Source organism: Sciurus carolinensis, chromosome 14 (assembly GCF_902686445.1).
Source record: "Sciurus carolinensis chromosome 14, mSciCar1.2, whole genome shotgun sequence".
Classification (NCBI taxonomy): domain Eukaryota; kingdom Metazoa; phylum Chordata; class Mammalia; order Rodentia; family Sciuridae; genus Sciurus; species Sciurus carolinensis.
Window position 1 is genome coordinate 7,228,688 of NC_062226.1, and position 16,926 is coordinate 7,245,613.

The following is a 16,926-nucleotide window of genomic DNA, read 5'->3' on the forward strand; positions in this document are numbered from 1 at the left end:
AATTAATAACAAAGTCCCTACAGTCGATAGTGAAAGATAAAACAAACACCAATTAAACAGCCAATAGTCAAATAGTCATAGCACATGAATAGATAACTCATAGAGGAAATGCATGCCTTCAGTAAGGGCATAAAGAGGATGCCTGCCTTCGTTAACAGAGAAATGGAAGCGAAACAAGGGGATCTTTTCTTTTCTTTTCTTTTCTTTTTTTTGCATTGCTGGGGATTGAACCCAGGACCTTGACAGGCAAGCAGTCTACCAACTGAGCTCTATCCCCAGCCCAGGAGATCGTTTCTTAACCTATTAAATAATAATTATTGATAATGACCAGTATGGGCATTGCACTCTTAGTGGAAGTGAGATATTTTTGGTGGTGCTGGGGATTGAACTAGAGTCCCACACATGCTAGTCAACTGCGCTACCACTGAGCTCTCCTCCCAGCGCTGGTGGTATAAATTAGTCTCACGTCCTGGAGGCGATTTGGCAATATTTAACAACACCAAAATGTGCATACTCCTTCAGATGGGCTCCTCAATTGAACAAAGACATAGGTACCAGAGTGTTGAAGGTAGTTTAGTTTTTTTGTTGTTAGTTGTTTGTTTTGAGACAAGGTCTCACTACGTGACGCCCAGGCTGGTCTTGAACTCCTGGTCTGATGATCTTCCTGCCTCACCTCCCCAGTAGCTGGGACGACAGGTATGCACCACTGTGTCTGGCTGTAGTATAATTTGTAATAGAGAAAAATTATGAAGAAGCCAATGGCCATCACGAGGTGAAATTAATGATGGCGCTCTCTAAACAATGAAGCAGTCCGCTGCTGTTCAGAAGAATAAGGACAATTTCTAGACCTGTCCTGGGAAGACACTCGCCCAGGCACATATTAAGTGACAAGAGATTGGTGATAAAGGCAGCTTGGAGGATGCGGGCTGCAGGCCCCAGCTTCTACCCGGCTGCTTCCTGTGAGCCTGGGGCCTGTCCTCACTGAGCCTCAGATTCTCCAAATGAAGTGTTCTGCCTTACAGCACTGGCGTAGGCACAATGAGGTGAGGCGGGCATGTGCCCAAAATGTGACAGGTGCTTCAAGATGCAAAGTGCCAAAATTATCTTTAGAGAGAAAAGGCAGGACACACAGTGGGATTATGGTTCTTTAAGACAAAGGTGCAGTCTGCAAAGTGTGTGTGTGTGTGTGTGTGTGTGTGTGTGTGAGTGTGCACACCCAGGAAAACGCCTGGGTGGTGACATACCAAGCTGAGTGGGAGGGGGAGAGTGAATGGAGGTGCACTTAATCACTTCTATACCAATTAAATGCTTTATTGGGTACTGATCACCTCTGAAGTTAAAAAGAGACTAATAAGTATTTTTAAATGTAACATCAACAGCAAAAACTGGAGTGACTGGAGACAAACCATCATGGAGGAGTTGTGAGGACAGGAGTGGGAAGTGGGAGCCAGAGATGAGTAGACAGAGGGGCGACAGAGGTGGATCAGGAAAGAGAATCAGCCTTTGAGCCTTGACAAAGCGGTGTAATGGGCCCTGCGCATCACTCCTCCTGGCTCAGAGCAGCACCCAGTGACCGTGTCTGCGAATGAGCATTTGATAAAAGCTAACATAAAAGGAGGGGTTGACCACAAGGAGTATAAGGTGAGCCTGAGAAACCGCCAAGAGAGACCCAAAGAGAGACGACCAGAAAGACAGAGGCCAGAAAGCTGAGAAAGCCACACTAAAAAGAGAAGCAGGTGATGGGAATGTAAAATGGTCCAGTCGCTGTGGAAAACGAGATGGTGGATCCTCAAGAAACTAAGCATAGAATTACCATGTGATGCAGCAGTTCCATTTCTGGGTATAGACCCCAAAGAATTGAAGGCAGGGTCTCAAACAGATATTTGTACATCCGTCTTCATAGCAGAATTAGTCAGAAGAGCCAAAAGGTGGGAAACAACCCAAATGGATAAACAACCCAAATGAATGTTGTAATATGTGGGATGGAATATTATTCAAGTATTAAGAAGGAAGAAGATTCTGGAATGTGCTACAACATGGATAAACTTTGAAGATCTGATGCTAGGTGAAATATGCCAAACACACAGGCCAACCACCGTGTGATGCCACGTAGGAGGGGCCTCGAGTAGTCAACCTCATAGAGAGAGAGGAGAAGGTGGCGGCCAGGGACTGGGGGTGGGGAGAACGGGGAATCAGTGTTTAATGGGGACGGAGCTTCAGTTTTGAAAGATGGCAACAGTTCTAGAGATGGCTGGGAGTGACAGCCTCACCAGTACGTGAACGCCGGAGGCTTTGGCATTATGTGTAAGGGAGAGGGGTTGAGAGCAGCCGCAGGCCACGCAGAGACAAAAAGGCCAGGAACCAGCGCAGGGTCACAGGGGTCGGGAGCTGGGGCGCACGCTCACCTGCTCCTTGGTGCGGCCCTCGCGCTCCCGGATGTGGGTGGTCACGATGCGCTCCATCTCCTCCCGCAGCCGAGGGTACTGCTGGAGCTGGGGAAGGGCGGAGGCGAGAGAGCCGCGTGCACGGGGGCCATGGAGGGGCCGTGAGGCCCACCAGAGTCCGGGGTCCCAGGGGCGAGGGGAGGGAGGCCAGGCGGGAAGAGGGCCCTGGTCCCAGGAAGCTGATGGCACCAGGCCATGGCCACCCCTTCCCCCAAGTGTACATCCCAACTGGCCATTCGGAGGTCTTTCTTCCTGGTTCCAGGGCCTCTTTGGGGCCTACTGGGGCAACTTCTGAGGGGAAGGGGCAGTTCTGGTGGGGAGGAACACCACAGGAACCAGCCTGCTCCCTGGACAGTTGCCATCTTGGAGACTGACCTGAGGGATGGAGGCCTTTGGGGACCATTAGCTCCCTAGGTGTGCACTGGCCCTTGGGACTGCCCTTGGCCTTCCTAACGGCCTGGAGGGACAGCCAGTGGGTAATCAGGTGAGGAGCAGCCTCCAGTCCTATCCAGGAGGAATTGGGGGAGGGCAGGGCCCACGGTGCCAGTTGGCCTCCCGAGTCAGGCTGGGCACAGGCAATGCTCCTTGTCAGAGCTGAGGAAGGGGGGCAGGGTTTGCAGGGGAACCAGCAGTCACACCATAGGACATGCAGGAGCCACAGGACAGGCATGCGAGGGCATTGGGGACATGCGGAGGTGGGGTGCCAGCAGCATGAGCAGTACCCCGCGGGGGCCTGACTGGGCCCTGGGCCCTCTTGGTAAAATCCACCCAGTGCTGCCTCCCTTTGCATGCACCTGCCTGACGCCATGGTCCCAGCCCTGTCTGCCCAGCTCCCAGCGGGCAGCCAAGCTGTCTCTACCCCACTCCCTTGGGTAGGAGCTCAGCAGCACCCATTTCCCCCCAGCTTCTCCAAACTCTCCCCTCTGCTTGTGAGACCTGTCATCTCAGCCACCCGGACAAGGGCCAGGTGATTCATTGTGCTGCAAGTGGCTGTTGGACGTAACCTCTTCCAGAGAGCCTGCCCCAACCAGACCACTGAGAGCGGAGTCGGGGGTCTCCCCGTAGCACCCAACCTCCCTCATCCACATGGGCAGGGGTGGAGGGGGGCCAGGCACGCCTCCAGAGCTCAAGGAGGGCATGTGGAAGGAATGAGGGAATGAATGGAGGATGGATGTCTGTCCTTGTCAGAGTGAGTGGGCGGAGTCCTTGGCCCTCTGGCTTGTGAACAGCTCTTTCTCGGGAGGGAGGGTCAATGAACTTCTGATGGTGGGGCCCACCCATCCTCCAGCCCTGCTGTCTGTCCTCCCCATGTGAGACCCAGGTGGGCAAAGCTAAGACCACTCCCTGTCCCTCTTCCCGTGCCTGGGTTGGCCCCCTCAGATCCCCCTGTGTGGGAAGAGAGCTGGGGGTTTGGTGTGCCTGGGTCACAGATGATTCTGAGGGCAAGATGGAGGCCAAGGAGCCGGGAGAGGGGCAGTAAGGAGAGGCAGGAGGGTGGGGAAGAAAGCAGTACCCTGGATGCCAGCTCAGGAAAGGCATTCGTGAGAGATGCCCAGGGCCCACTGTCCTGTGGCTGTGCCAAGGGTGTGGCCAGGGTGGCCCAGCACAAGGGACCTGGGGAGGACCAGCCTGAGAGCGGGGACTTAGACACACCGCTGGAGGGGCCCAGTGGACCCCGCTGCCCCTTGAGGCTCAGGGAGGGACCCCCAGTCCTCAGAGTCTCTTGGTCTGGACTGTGTCAGTCTGTGGACTGAGTCATCACCACTGGGCCTCTGAGGTGGTCCCCGAGGCTCCCCCTCCCAGGGCAGCAGGGAGGGGGCATGAAAAGGAGGGAGGAGGGAGCATTTTGCCAAAGAGCATGACCCGTCCTCCCACCGACTGCCTGGATGTTACGCTTCTCAAGTTTTCCACGTGTCACTGAGACGGGCAGCCTCAGCCCCTTGGAGGGTTCTGTTCCTTTGAGCCTCTTTTTCCATCCTGGCTGCCTCTGAGCATTTCCAGGACTTCCAGCCAGTTTTTGAAATGGAACTTTTCTCTCAGTCCCTGGCTGAGCAGGGCCGTCAGCCTGGAGCCCACTGGTTTAGCGGTCAGGGATGCGGCTCCTGGAGCCACAGGGCCCTGGGTTCAAAGCCAGCCCCTGCCTGCAGGTCTCCTCAGAAAGTGACGGGCCCACCCTGAGGCTCGGTCTCTCTGTGCGTCAAATGGGTGGTAACGCGGCCTTCCCTCTCAGGGTTGTTGAGAAGATGGAGGAGCACGCCCTGCCGCCAGCAGCAAACTAGATCTCATTCAGACACGAGATGCTGCGTTCCTGCAGGGCCAGGAGCAATTAGAATTAAAATCAAACGTTTATCAAACCTCTAGCAGGAGTGGTTTGCTCAGCTTAAAAACTTGGGAAGGAAAAAAAAAAGATAAAGCTAGGTGAGTTTTGCCAAATAAAGAAAAAATAATTACTGTCCATTAGGCAAATCAAAAGGCAAAAATATTATTCTCCTCCTTTTAGACCAGTGTTCCTTTCTGAAGTTTTTGTTGGTCAATTTTTCCACTCGCAAAAATCATACAGGTAACTGCAAAAGATTTGAACAGAACTAAAATTTGTAAAATAGAAATAGAAAGATTACTATGTTCCTTGCCTGCTCACAAAATAATGTTTAGCCATTTGGTGAATTTTACCATCCAATGTAGTGATTTTTCCAAAATACTATATACATTCTTCTCTGAAACAGTCATGTTTTCCCCAACAGGACATTCTAGAGGGATCCATGGCTACAAACAAATACATCTTGCCCTTTCATAGCTGTGGCCTTCCGCGTCTGTGTGGTACTTTACATATCACTGATCCTCCTGATGGGCATCTGGGTCATTTCCAAAATTTTACCATTTACAATAATTACTGCTTTCCTTTTGGAATTCAAGTCTGCAAAATGTTGAACAGTTTTTAAATGTTTATATCTGGAAATCAGCCTTCTAGGAATATAGAGGAAGGATAATCTTAAACAAAGAATAATAATACATCTTCATGTACAAAGATGTTCATTGACAGGTTATTTATATATAATATCAGAAAACTGGAGACTACCTAAATATTCGGTAACGGAAAACCACAAGAAACCTACTCAATAGAATCTCGTGTTTCTAGTCTCAGTGTTTCTATGGACCATGTATTAAAATTCCCAAAAATGTATATTATTAAGAGAAAAAGCAGACTGCTCATATATTCCCAGTGTGGAATATATGAATAAAATAAACCAATATGTAGAAAAAAAGATCTGGAGAAACAGCAGAGTTTTTGGAAAGTAATTGTGTAGAAGTTATCAAAATAACTGCTCATCATCTATTAACCAGGTCAAAAGAAGAAAACAAGAAAAACAGAAAGGAGTTAAAGCACACTGAAGGTCCGCCAGTAGGATATTGAGGAGAGAGCATCCACGGTGCTCACAGTGCAGCGGTGACGTGCCACCAGCAGGGGACCAGTCTCTGTGCAATGACATGCAGTTCCACACCCCAAGCTCAGTACAAAGGAACCAGGGTGATGATTACTGAAAACTCGGACTCAGGAGGCGGCGTACGTACCCACCTTGCAGCACGGGGAGCTTTTTCAGACCCAAGAGACTGGGCTTTATCCCCGAGACTGGTTCAGGCTACTTGTGGGGCGCGGGTGACACTGGAACTCTGAAAAGTCCCCGCAGGCAATGAACTCTTTTTGTGAACCCCTGGAGGATCTGCTTTGGATGACCTGGCTAAAAATCCTCAAGATGCTCAAGAGTAGACAGATAGGAAAAAGGCATCTAAAGGATCACAGACAGCTCAGAAGAGGCCAGCCCTGCCAAACACGCATGGATTACGGCAGGGAGTAATCCCATATGCTTTTAGGCAGATTGGTTTTGAGGGACTGGGATGGCTCCCTGACCCCAAGAGGCTCTGATCCCAGATCCCTTCCTAAATTGGAATCCCCTTCTGCTTTTCCCTTCTGAAACTGTTTGGTCATTTGTAAAATGGGGTAACACTACCCACTTCTTAGGGCTGTTGAGAGGATTAAGTCACACACTAAGGGCAAGCCCTGAACCCAGTGCCTGCACACAGTAGCTGCTCAATAAACAGCCTCCATCTCCTATCATCCTTCTCATTATAATGGGTAGAAAGGGTCACTGAGGACACTTGAGCTGCAGCAAAGTCCTCTGGCAGGGACAGGGGCCTGGAGGGATCATAAGCACAGGTAGACCCAGGGTTCTCAGCTGGCAGGAAACATCAGGCCAGGGAGCGCCTGGCCTGCATGGGTGTCTGGGTCCCTGTGGGGAACCAAGAGGCTGCCAGTCTGTTTGGCAGATGGTTCTGCCCACGGGATGCCATAGCCACAAAGAAGGGACGGCCAGGCCCAGCCCCTCCCAGGCGGCCGTCGTACCTTTTCGCTACACTTTCTGATGGTGGCCGTGAGCTCACTGACTACCATGTCCACACACTTGATACTGGGCTCTTTGAGCTTCTGCACCTGCTTTTTCACTGTGGCTTCAAAAGCGAGGTCAGGAGTGAAGAGGCCCGTCCTGCACCCAGGGAGGAGGGGTCAGGAAGAGGAGGGGGTGAGAGCCAAGCGGCCGGGCTCCAGGGTGGGGCAGGATGGCACAGGCGTGGGAGAAGAGAGAGAGAGAGACACCGACACAGAGAAAGAGAGAGAACAGAAGACAACGTGAGCAAGGGACCCAGCCCTCCCTACCCCACCCAGGATCGTGCCTCCCAGGTGCTCCAGGATCCCCCACGGCTCTTCTCAGGGACCAAGCCCCTAGTGCATACAAGATCCCTACCGAGTTCAGACCCTCGGCCCAGCTGCTCCCCAACACACACACTCTCCTCAGCTGCTCTAAGCCTCCTGCTCTTGTTTCTCCAGTTCCACTTCTGTCTACAGCCTTGGGTCCTTCTAAGGAGCAGACCCAGGCTAAGACAGGCTAGGACCCCACCCGCCCATCCTACTCAATGTTAGGATTCCCAGTGCTACCTGCATTGGCTTCATCTTAACTTCTCTACCTCTCCCAGGGCTGCCGAGTCTAGCTGCCCAGGCTGTGCACTGCACAAATCTAAGGGCCTCCACTTGCATAGACTGTGATACAGATGAGGCCTCCCAGAGGGCAGTGCAGCAGTCTGACCTCTGCTATCCAGCTCCCTGCCCTGCTCCTGCCACTCTCCTCAAGGGGCAACCCCTACCTCTCCTCTAAAGGGGCCTGGGGAAATCAGTTCCAAAAGACAGAAAGAGAGAGAAGAAAGACAGAAAGTGGAGGTGGTAATAGAGGAGCCAGGGCGGCAGTTGAGGGAGGGAAGGAAGGGAGTGGCTAGGGGCGGAATCAACGAGCCCCGGGCTTGGAGTCCAAAGCCCTGGCCTAGCAACAGTTCTGTCACTGTTGGCTGACATGACCTTGGGCGAGTCCCTTGATCTCCTGAGTCTCAGTTTTCCTGCTGTGAAATGGGAGCCATCCCCCTGCGCTGCCCTCCTCGTGTGGTTCTGTGAGGTTCAGATGACGGGGCAGGCGTGAGACAGGTGTGTCCCTGGAAGGCTGGATGTGCATGGGAGGGTCTGAGGGAGGGTGGCTGAGGGTGAGAAGATGAAGGAGGACAGTGGCGGCCGTTCACCTGGGGTCCTGGGCCCCTGCACCCCTCTGGCTCCCAGGATCCCAGAGCAGTGCCCAAGAGGGCCTGGGCCTCAGCTGGCTCCTCCGTTTCCCCAAGACCCTCCCTGGAGCCTCCCAGATGACTCCACCTCTGTGGGCAGGAAGGGGGCTCAGGGTCTCCTCCAGCCCTATGTCCTCTGAGCTGGGGGAGCTCGTGGTGGCTCTCAGGGTCAGGGGCCAGCCACCGTACCAGTCTCCCCAGCTGGAGCCCGGAGTGGGTTCCCTCTCCTGGCCTGTGTCGCCTGCCTCCCCCACCCCGCTGAGGTCTGTACATGCTACCGAGGAGGCAGTGGGGGTCGTGGGGGACTGGGGAAGGAGTGCGTGGCAGCAGTGCAGGGCGGGGACAGAGGCGGGGGCTGGCCTGGGCGAAGGGTTACCTTCTTGGTGCACTGTCTAACGGTGCTGATTAGCTCCGAGATAACCATGTCCACACACTTGAGACACGGTTCTCGGATCTTCTTCACCTGCTTTTTCACAATGGTCTCAAAGGCCATGTCTGGGGTAAACAGCCCCGTTCTGAACGCCCGGAGCAGGAGAAGGGCACAGTGTCACAGGCCAGCACCTGCCAGGAGTGACAGGCCAGGGCCCCTCCCCAAACCTCTAAGCTGGACTGGGGGGCCTCCCATTACCCTCTCTGGGCCTCAGTGTCCCTATCTGTAAGATGGGTGAGGGGATTCAAATGAGGGGCTTTCCCTCCATGCTCTCTGGGGGCAAGACAAGGGCTGCTTGTGAGTGTGTGTATGTTCCACTTCCTCTTAGGTGGTCCTACAAAAAGTTCTGAGGCCAGAGATGGTTTGAAAATGGCCAAACTAGGTTCTCCTTAAGAACCACCGGAGTGAGCGGCTTGGCCAATGCGCGTATCAGCATGTAAATTCTGAGCCAGACCTCGGAATTTCTTTTCCAGTTCCATGTCTGTCTACAGCCTTGAGTCTTTCTAAGGAACTGAAATGAGCCTGCACCAACACAGGGACGTTTCAACATTGCTGCCTGGCACATAGTAGGTGCTTTACATGTTTCTGCTGAATGGAGTTGCTCAATGAGCACAGCACCTGGGTCTCTGAAGCGGGTGTGAGCTTCCGAGGAGCAGTCTCCCTCCCAAGCCTTCCTGCTCCACAGGCCTTGGCTGGCCTAGGGGGAGTGGGCGAATGGGTGAACCCTGGGCTCATGGGAACAGGGGAGGGTGTGGCCGGTTGAAGCTGTGCCCCAGGCCCTACTCAGTGGTGTGGGCACCTTTGCTCAGTAACCTGGCTAGGACTGGGCAGAGATTCTCACCTTGGGGAAGGGCAGGGGATTCAGCCCTAGAGGGTGCTTCCCTGGCCACCTGGGCTCTGTGCCCTGTTTCCAGACCCTGCTACCAGGGACAGCACAAAAGGCCAGCAGATTGCAAGGAGTGTGGTGGCTCAGGCCTCCCATTGGTCTCCCCTAGCTGAAGCCTGTTGAGCTGGCAGCTAGAAAGTTGGGATTGAGGGCATTAGGGACCAGGACTCTCAGGTCCTTCCTGAGGGAGGCCACTTCCTTGCTCTCTGCCTCAGAGCTAGACCCCCCTGCCTTCTGAGGTTCAGCCCCCCACCCTGGACCCAGTACGTGCCTAATGCCATGGATATTCTTGATGGCATAGCTGATCTCCCTTCGAAGCTCCTTCTCATCAAACTCCATCTATGAGGAGAGGGGGGAGAAAGCCGGTCAGGGCCTCTTCCCACTACGTGGGAGGCCTAGGCAGGGCCCTCGCCACTTCCAGGGCTGGACACCAGGGCCTCTGGAGAGTTAAGCAAAGTCACACACCAGAGTGTCCTGGGTGGGAGTGGGGACCCACTCCTGGGGCTTCCTGTCCTACCTTGACCAGCTCGAAGGGGAAGCGTTCGTGGAAGATCCGGTTAATGCGGGCTCCCCCAGACAGTTCGTAGGTGTCAATCTGGTCTCCAGAGCCCTCGATGCGCTTCTCAAAGTCCACGGCGAACTGCTGGACCATCCTGCGGGGAGAGAGCGTGGTATGGCCCAGTGGAGGAAGCCCCGGGGTCCTGTGCCGAGGAGGGTGCTGAGCGTTTGGGGCAGGGACAGCTCACTGGAGCAGGGCCTTGGTCTTCCGCGCCGGGTCATCAGGGCGGAAGTTCTTATACTCCTCCACCTCCTTCTCAATGGACAGCAGCTGACTCTGTAGCTTGTTTCGCAGGCCAGGCAGTGTGTCCCGGATGTGGTTCGTCAGTTGCTGGGGGTCGGGGTGAGGAAGAGGTTAAGGCCACAGGTACACACCCAGACTCTCAGAGATCCAGGCAGAGAGCAGGATGCCAGGGGGACCTGTGGATGTGGTGAGCTGGACACTGGAGGGGGCGGGCACGGTGCCACCTAGGGCCGCCCTGCCACCAGAACATAATCTGCCTGCGGGCGGGGCTGGTAACCCCAGGCGTGAGCTCACAGAGGTGTATTATTTGAATTAATGAGTGCATAACTCAATTTTCAATCGAAACCAGAAATTGGGATTTATATTTGAAATGACCTGATTTTCGACTAGTTTAATGTTGTCAGATACCATGAAGGACACACCAAATGCCTCTGGCGCAGGGGAGGCTGAGGGCTTCCCCCTTGTACCCCCGAGGTTTCAGGCCTTCAGGTAATTCTCAAGTTGAGACACCCACGCTCACTAGGTCTCCCCACACTGTATCTTCATAACGACCCTTGAAACAGGCCCTGATCACCATTTCCCCATTCCCCGGATGCAGGGATCCTGGCTCAGAGAGCCGGAGAGTGTCTCAGTGGGAGCCTGGAACCCAGGGCACTGGCTCTCCCCACTGCCTCCTTCCTGTCAAAATGCACACGGTCCTAAGTTCTAGAAGCCCCGTTCCGGATGGAGAAACACCCAGGGAAACCCCTGGGGTTGCTGGCCATGGTCACTGGAAGAGTGTCTCCCCATCTTGGAAAAACCAAGGTCTTCAACTGAGTACATGCCAATCATGGCCCCCCAGACAAGCTCCTGTCACTGCCACCCTCCACAAGAGGGCTTGGCCTTCTCTATGTCCCAGGAGTTCCGGGCTTCCCCATGGAGGTCCCACACAGGGCCCAGGCGCAGAGCTCTGCCACTGTGGGCTGAGGGCAGCCTGCTCTGCTTTTCTGGGTGTTTGTTCATCTGCATGATGGGGGTACTCACCTCTGCCAGTCACCCTCGAAAAACACTGAAATTATTCTCTTCTCATGCTGGTATCCCCAGGCCCTATCCTGGCCTGTGCCCCTACCTGGTTGAGGACCTTCTGCAGGTAGGGTGTCCCCATGCGGTCAGCCAGGTGGCGGTAGGATGGGTGGGAGAGGAAGAACTTTCGCTCAGCAGCCAAGGCAGCCGTGATGTCCTTCTTGCCATCGATGTCCTTCTGGCTCCGGTTCACCACCCCGATGTAGCCTGTGGGCCAGTCAAGGTCAGGGCGGCCAGCCCTACCAGGTGGTGGCTGAGAAGGGCAGGGCAGTGGGTAGGGCAGTGGTGGCCCACCTCTGCGCAAGGGAAGCAGCTTGTTCTCCAGCACGTCCCGAGCATCTGTGCCCTCATCCATCAGGTCCAGCTTGGTGATGACTCCAATGGTGCGCTGACCTGGGGGTGGGCAGCAGGAGAGCAGTCCTCATCCGGACCGCCCTTGGGAGGAGACCCCCAGCCCACCCACCCTGCTTCCCTTCTCCCTGCCCAGCCCCTCTCGGCTCCTGGCCTCCCCTCTTACGTTTTCCATAGAGATGTTTAAAAGCCTAAGCCGGATCCCACCGCTATTCTACCTAGACCCACCAGGGGCTGCCTCTAAACTAAGTCCGGGTCTTGCGCACGGACTGCCAGGTGGGAACCTACCTTGGGGGTCCACCTCCTTGGCCACCTTGAGGGCATCGGAGTTGGCCAGGTCGGAGTTGGCAGGGGACACCGCCAAGATGAGGCAGTTCTCCTTGGTAACGAACTGCATAAGCATGTCTCGGATCTGGAACTCGATGTCGGGAGGTTGGTCCCCCACGGGCACCTTGGTCATTCCGGGCAAGTCCACCAGGGTCAGATTCAGCACTGAAAGGGGCGACAAGAGGGAGGGCTCAAGGCGAGGGGCGTGGCCGTGGGCGGGCAGCGTTAAAGAACAGGGTCCGCCTCACGGGATCCTGGTGGGAGCCGGGTCTAAGGGGAAGAGCCGAGGGGCTCAGCGTGGGCGGAGGCGCGCGGGGCGGAGTCTGCAGGAGCCGCGCCTGCAGTAACCCGGAGCCAGAAAGGGGCGGAGCCCAGAGGGGCCTGGGGGCGTGGCCAGGCAGAGACGCCAGGAGGGCGGGGCCAGGTCTCACCGTGCGGCGAGTAGACCCGCAGGTTTATCGGCACCGGAGAGATGCCCTTGTTGGTACCGGTGACCCGATCGGTCTCGGCCTCTATTTCCAGGCGCACCTCCTCGAAGTCAGTGAATTTCTTCCCCTTGCAGTGCAGGAACTCCGCATATTCTGCTCCAGAAGCGGGTAGGGGAACGGAGCAAGCATCACAGTCCGGAACCCACGGCGTCCCAACCCCACCGGCCATAGACTCTAAACACTTTTATCTCCACTGTTCAGACAAGGAATCGAGGCCCCAAGAGGGAACTACGCCCTTGCTTGGTAACTTTCAAGTTCGGTGGAGAGGCAGCCCCTCACCTTGGGGACGTGGGGAGGGGGCTGATCTGGTTGGTGATAGAGGGCATATACCTGTGGTAGCATTGACCAGCTGCAGAACCAGGGGACGTCGTGTGACAATGCCAGATCCTCGGGGCAAGAAGTCCCTGCAAGGGGTTGGGGATCAAAGGAAGGTCAAGATCAGGAGTACCTGTTCTGTGGCTGGGAGATCCAAAATCTCCCCAAAGTGCTGACCCCACTGCACCTTAGACCGAGGGCTTTAGGCCATGAAGGGTTGATGGCCGCCCAGAAAAGAGGAAAACACCCTCTCCCAAGTCCCTTAGGTCACATAGTTATGCGCCTAAGCTGTCAGGGGACTACACAATCCTCTCAGATGGCTCTTAGGCCCAGCGTTGGTTCAGAGCCAACCCAAACTGCCACTCAGCCTGGGAGAAACTGAGGTATGGTGGCCTACATGCCTCAGTGTCCAGTGGCCACAGAGTGGATCCCGGGAAACAGCCCTGCACCTCATCCCCTTCCTTCCGCTGTGGGGAAGGGCAGCATCTCACTTCCCCTTTCTCAGGCCCCATCTGGCTGGGGTTGAGGACAAGGCAGATGCGGGAAGGAGGGAAGGAAAAGAACTCGGACTTTGAAAGTGCCCACTGTGTGTCAGCTGCTTTGTGGGCCATATCTCTGGAGTCCATGCAGAAGCCTCAGGAGGTAGTTGCTATTACTATTCTCATTTTACAGATGAGGCTCAGAGATGTTCAGATTACACAATCAGTCTAGCGCAGGAGACCCTGGACTCAGATCTGTTCGACCGTGCAGTGAAAGCTCTGTTCTCAGCCCCCATGGACCTAGCCCTCTAAGGGTCTGGATTGAGGGGTCACAAGTCACCTGTCTCCAGACCTGACAGTCCTGTCTGTATCTCAGACATCTGCTCATGCTGATGTTTGGCTGAGTCTTCAGGGTGCCAGTACTCTGTCCTGTCAGCTCTTCTGGTTCCCCCACCCTACCCCACCCCTGGCAGACACAAGGGTGGAGGCCTCTGCAGGAATCAGGCTGTCAGCATCGGTAGTCATGGGATCCCCAGGACCCAGGAAGGGGAAACAGGCCAGAGCCTGAGGGACTGTGGAGCTGCAGCCAGCCGCCTACGTCACTGGGGGCGCATGGAAACGGAGGAGGGGAACACACAGGGCTCAGACAGAGCCAGGTCTCCTGCCACCAGCCCAGGGCCTGACCTGGATTCACAGGGCCTGGGGACAACAGAGAGGCCCAGGGCTCCCAGGTTCAGGGGCTTCTGTTGAAGCCCTCACCTGAGCCACCTCTGGGGAGAGCAGAGGCTGCTGAGCAGGAGTCAGACACCCCAGGGGAAAGGGGGTGGGGGCAGCTTCTGCATTTTTAGGTGCCAAGCAAGTCCATTTCATTCCTGCCAGACTGTGAGCTGCAGGACAGGCCAGCACTTTCTCTCTGTCAAGGATCCCCGTGCTCAGATCCCAGTATTGCAGAGGCACTGGAATAAGTTCTGAGTGAATCCCAACTCCTCGAACATGCTCTGATAAGGAAATTGCCATTTTACAGATGAAGCGGTTGAGGCTCAGAGAGTAGAAGTGACTCATTCACACAGCAGAGCTGGGATTCTCCTGAGAAGTTGCTTTTGTTGGTTTCGTTTCGTTGGAGTGATAAGATTCAAATCCAGGGCCTTGCACCTGACAGGCAAGTGCTCTGCCACTGAGCTGCCTCCCAGTCCCAGAGCTGGGATTCAAACCGAGTGCAGGCTGGCCCCCGAGCCTGGAAATGTCCCCCATCCAACCATGTCACCCCCTAAATCCAAGGAGCCAGACTCGACTTTTTATGTAATTCCATTCAGTCTGGCCTGTGCCAGGCCCTGTGCTGGGCCCTGGGGACGGGAGATGATGAGTCAGACAGCTCCCACCCCAGGCGCTCGCAATGTGGCGGAGGAGTCAGGCAAGTAAACAGAACGTGCACGTCTGTGCAGCCTGCGCTGCAGTGGTGGCTGGGCGGCATGGGGGAGAGGCTTATTGTGGGGACATCCTGCCTTTATCTCCCCTATGCAATACTCAGTGACTCCTTGCGGGGACAATCCCTCAGTTCTGGGGGGCCTCAGGACTGTGGAGATAGGACATCTGTTCTCACCAAGGCTTCAGTAGGCGTGGGGGCCTGGGGTCCACCCTCTTCCCCACCAGCTCCTTGCCCAGCAATACCATAGCAACTTCTGTTACCATGGAAACTGCAGGAGGGGCTGGGAAGGATGGGACTCCCCACGGAGAGTCCCCCACGCAGAGACAGGGACCTTCCCTAGAATTCCTCCCCAGAGGCCTCCCCTTGAGCAGATGGGCCCACCCTGAGGGTGGAGGTCTCTGAGGTGCCAAAGAGGGGGGGTATGTGGAGCCCAGGGCCCACCCAGAGAGGGTGATGGATGGTCAGCGGTCTGGGCCAGCCTGCCCCACATCACTGCCTCCCTGGGGCTTCTTCAAAGGACAAGCAGCTCATGGGCAGCAGAGATTAGAGGGCAGGGGAACAGTCCCTCCTCTGCAGGGTGGGCAGGGGAATGCCAGGTAGGGAGGTGTCTACTGCTCTCAGGCCCAGCTGCTCCCAGTGAGGCCCTGCTTGTCAAAATGCACATTCTCCAGACACGAGGCAGAATCTGAATTCCAACAGCATCCCCACATGATCGTCGTGTTCTCCATCAAGTTTAAGGTTCACTGACCTGGCAGATGCCCTGGACTGGAACCCCACCTCTGCCCTTCCCCGCGAGGTGCACTCGGGCAATTTCTTCCACTCGCCAGGTCGCAAGGTCCTCAGCTGTAACCAGGCGCCGTAAACCATGCTCACACACTTCACTCCGCCGCTGGAGGCTTCACGAGCTCCTTCGCACCAGAGCTGAGCCCAGGCCTGCTCAGCAGCTGGAGCGAGCTGCTGAGGAGTGTCCCCTGACCTCAGCCCCCCGGGGATGATCCCCAAATCCCACAGAACCTCCACCTCACTTCTGCCACCAAATAGACTCGGGATTCTGATCATGGAACCATGAAATGTTAGAGGGAAACGATGGGAAATTGAAGCTTGTGTACCCTGTCCATTCCCCAAAAGCTGTCCACAAGGCAGGACCCAGGTCCAGAGAGGGCAGGGAATTGGGAGGGCACATGGCGATGGAGAGGAGGCCAAGATGGGACCAGGACCCAGAGGCCAGCTTCCAGCCTCACAACTTAGCGCTCAGGACAGAGCCTGGCGCATGGGAGGGGCTCAGGCAACGTGGAGGGAGGGCCTGGCTCGGCTCCTCCTTCCCCCTGCACAAACTGTCCCATTTCAGTGTCCTGTTAAAGGCTATCAGATCCTCGTGGGGATCAGGCCTGATCCAGCCTCCAGCCAATGCCACCCCTGCACCTCCTGCCCAGCTCCTGCCCAGGCTGAGGGAGGACATGCAGGTGCCCAGACAGTGTGTGGGGCCCACCAGTGGCGGCGGCTGCGTGCTGCTCCCCAGTGTGGGAAGGGTGGATGGTGGCCTGCCAACTCTCCCACTCATTTCGAGCAGATGGTGGTTTCCCAGGGAGGCCTTGCCTTGCCATCTGCAGAGGCACCTTCAAACCCAAAGCAGAGAGGACAGAATGAACACCTCTTAGGACCTCCAAATGCCACCTAGTCCCTGTCTGGACGAGCAGTGTTGCCCCTGGAGGGGGTCTGGAGAAACTGCAGCAAAGGGCTGAAGGGACCCCCCTCTCCACTCTAGGATCTGAGATTTGGGGCCAGAGCCCAGGGACCCTGGTTCCCAGCCCTGTTGGATAAAAATGACAGTGGGTGGACCCACTGGTTCTTGGGCTTTGAGGTCAGGCCTGGCACTGAATGTCAGAGCCCCCACTTCGGACTTGTGTGGCAGTGAGCCTGTTTTCACATCAGTAAAATGGGCTGCTCTGAGGCTTATCTCAGTTAATGTCTGAACAAATGGTAGCCACTGCGGTGATAAGATGCTTTGAGTCTGCAGAGAACACAGCAAGGTCAGCGGTGGGTGATGAGAGTTGGGAGCTAGAAGGTGGGTCTCCCGGCAGCTGGCTGGCCGGAAAAGTAGGGGGTGAGCTGGGGTAATTCAGGCCAAATCTTGCTCTGGAAGTGGAAGCAGGGGCTGGGCAGGCTCCAAGATGCCCTCTGAAGCAAGCTGGGCGTGGCAGCGGGTGGGCCAAGAAATACAGCAGGAGCGGGTGAGTCTGCCCTGGGCGACAAGTTCCTCT

General features: G+C 55.7%; 1 protein-coding gene across 22 annotated transcripts in view; it reads right to left on the bottom strand.

Annotated features, from left to right (window-relative positions):
• The window catches only part of Dnm1 (dynamin 1), a 40,609-nt gene that overhangs the window by 15,056 nt on the left and 8,627 nt on the right, over window positions 1-16,926 (bottom strand). For 18 of the 22 annotated variants that reach the window (XR_007104954.1, XR_007104955.1, XR_007104951.1 and 15 more), the window contains exons 2-11: window positions 12,776-12,849; window positions 12,389-12,538; window positions 11,919-12,122; window positions 11,574-11,672; window positions 11,326-11,486; window positions 10,162-10,304; window positions 9,933-10,068; window positions 9,687-9,754; window positions 6,844-6,982; window positions 2,406-2,492 (exon numbers count right to left, since the gene is read on the bottom strand). Coding sequence is in view for 13 of the 22 variants with exons in the window: in XM_047524647.1 (XP_047380603.1) it covers window positions 2,406-2,492; window positions 6,844-6,982; window positions 9,687-9,754; window positions 9,933-10,068; window positions 10,162-10,304; window positions 11,326-11,486; window positions 11,574-11,672; window positions 11,919-12,122; window positions 12,389-12,538; window positions 12,776-12,849 (1,261 nt within the window). In the remaining 9 variants the exon portion in view is untranslated. Of the gene's footprint in view, window positions 1-2,405; window positions 2,493-6,843; window positions 6,983-8,475; window positions 8,615-9,686; window positions 9,755-9,932; window positions 10,069-10,161; window positions 10,305-11,325; window positions 11,487-11,573; window positions 11,673-11,918; window positions 12,123-12,388; window positions 12,539-12,775; window positions 12,850-16,926 lie in introns of all 22 variants that reach the window. The other 4 variants (XM_047524648.1, XM_047524646.1, XM_047524649.1 and 1 more) reach the window with 1 other exon arrangement.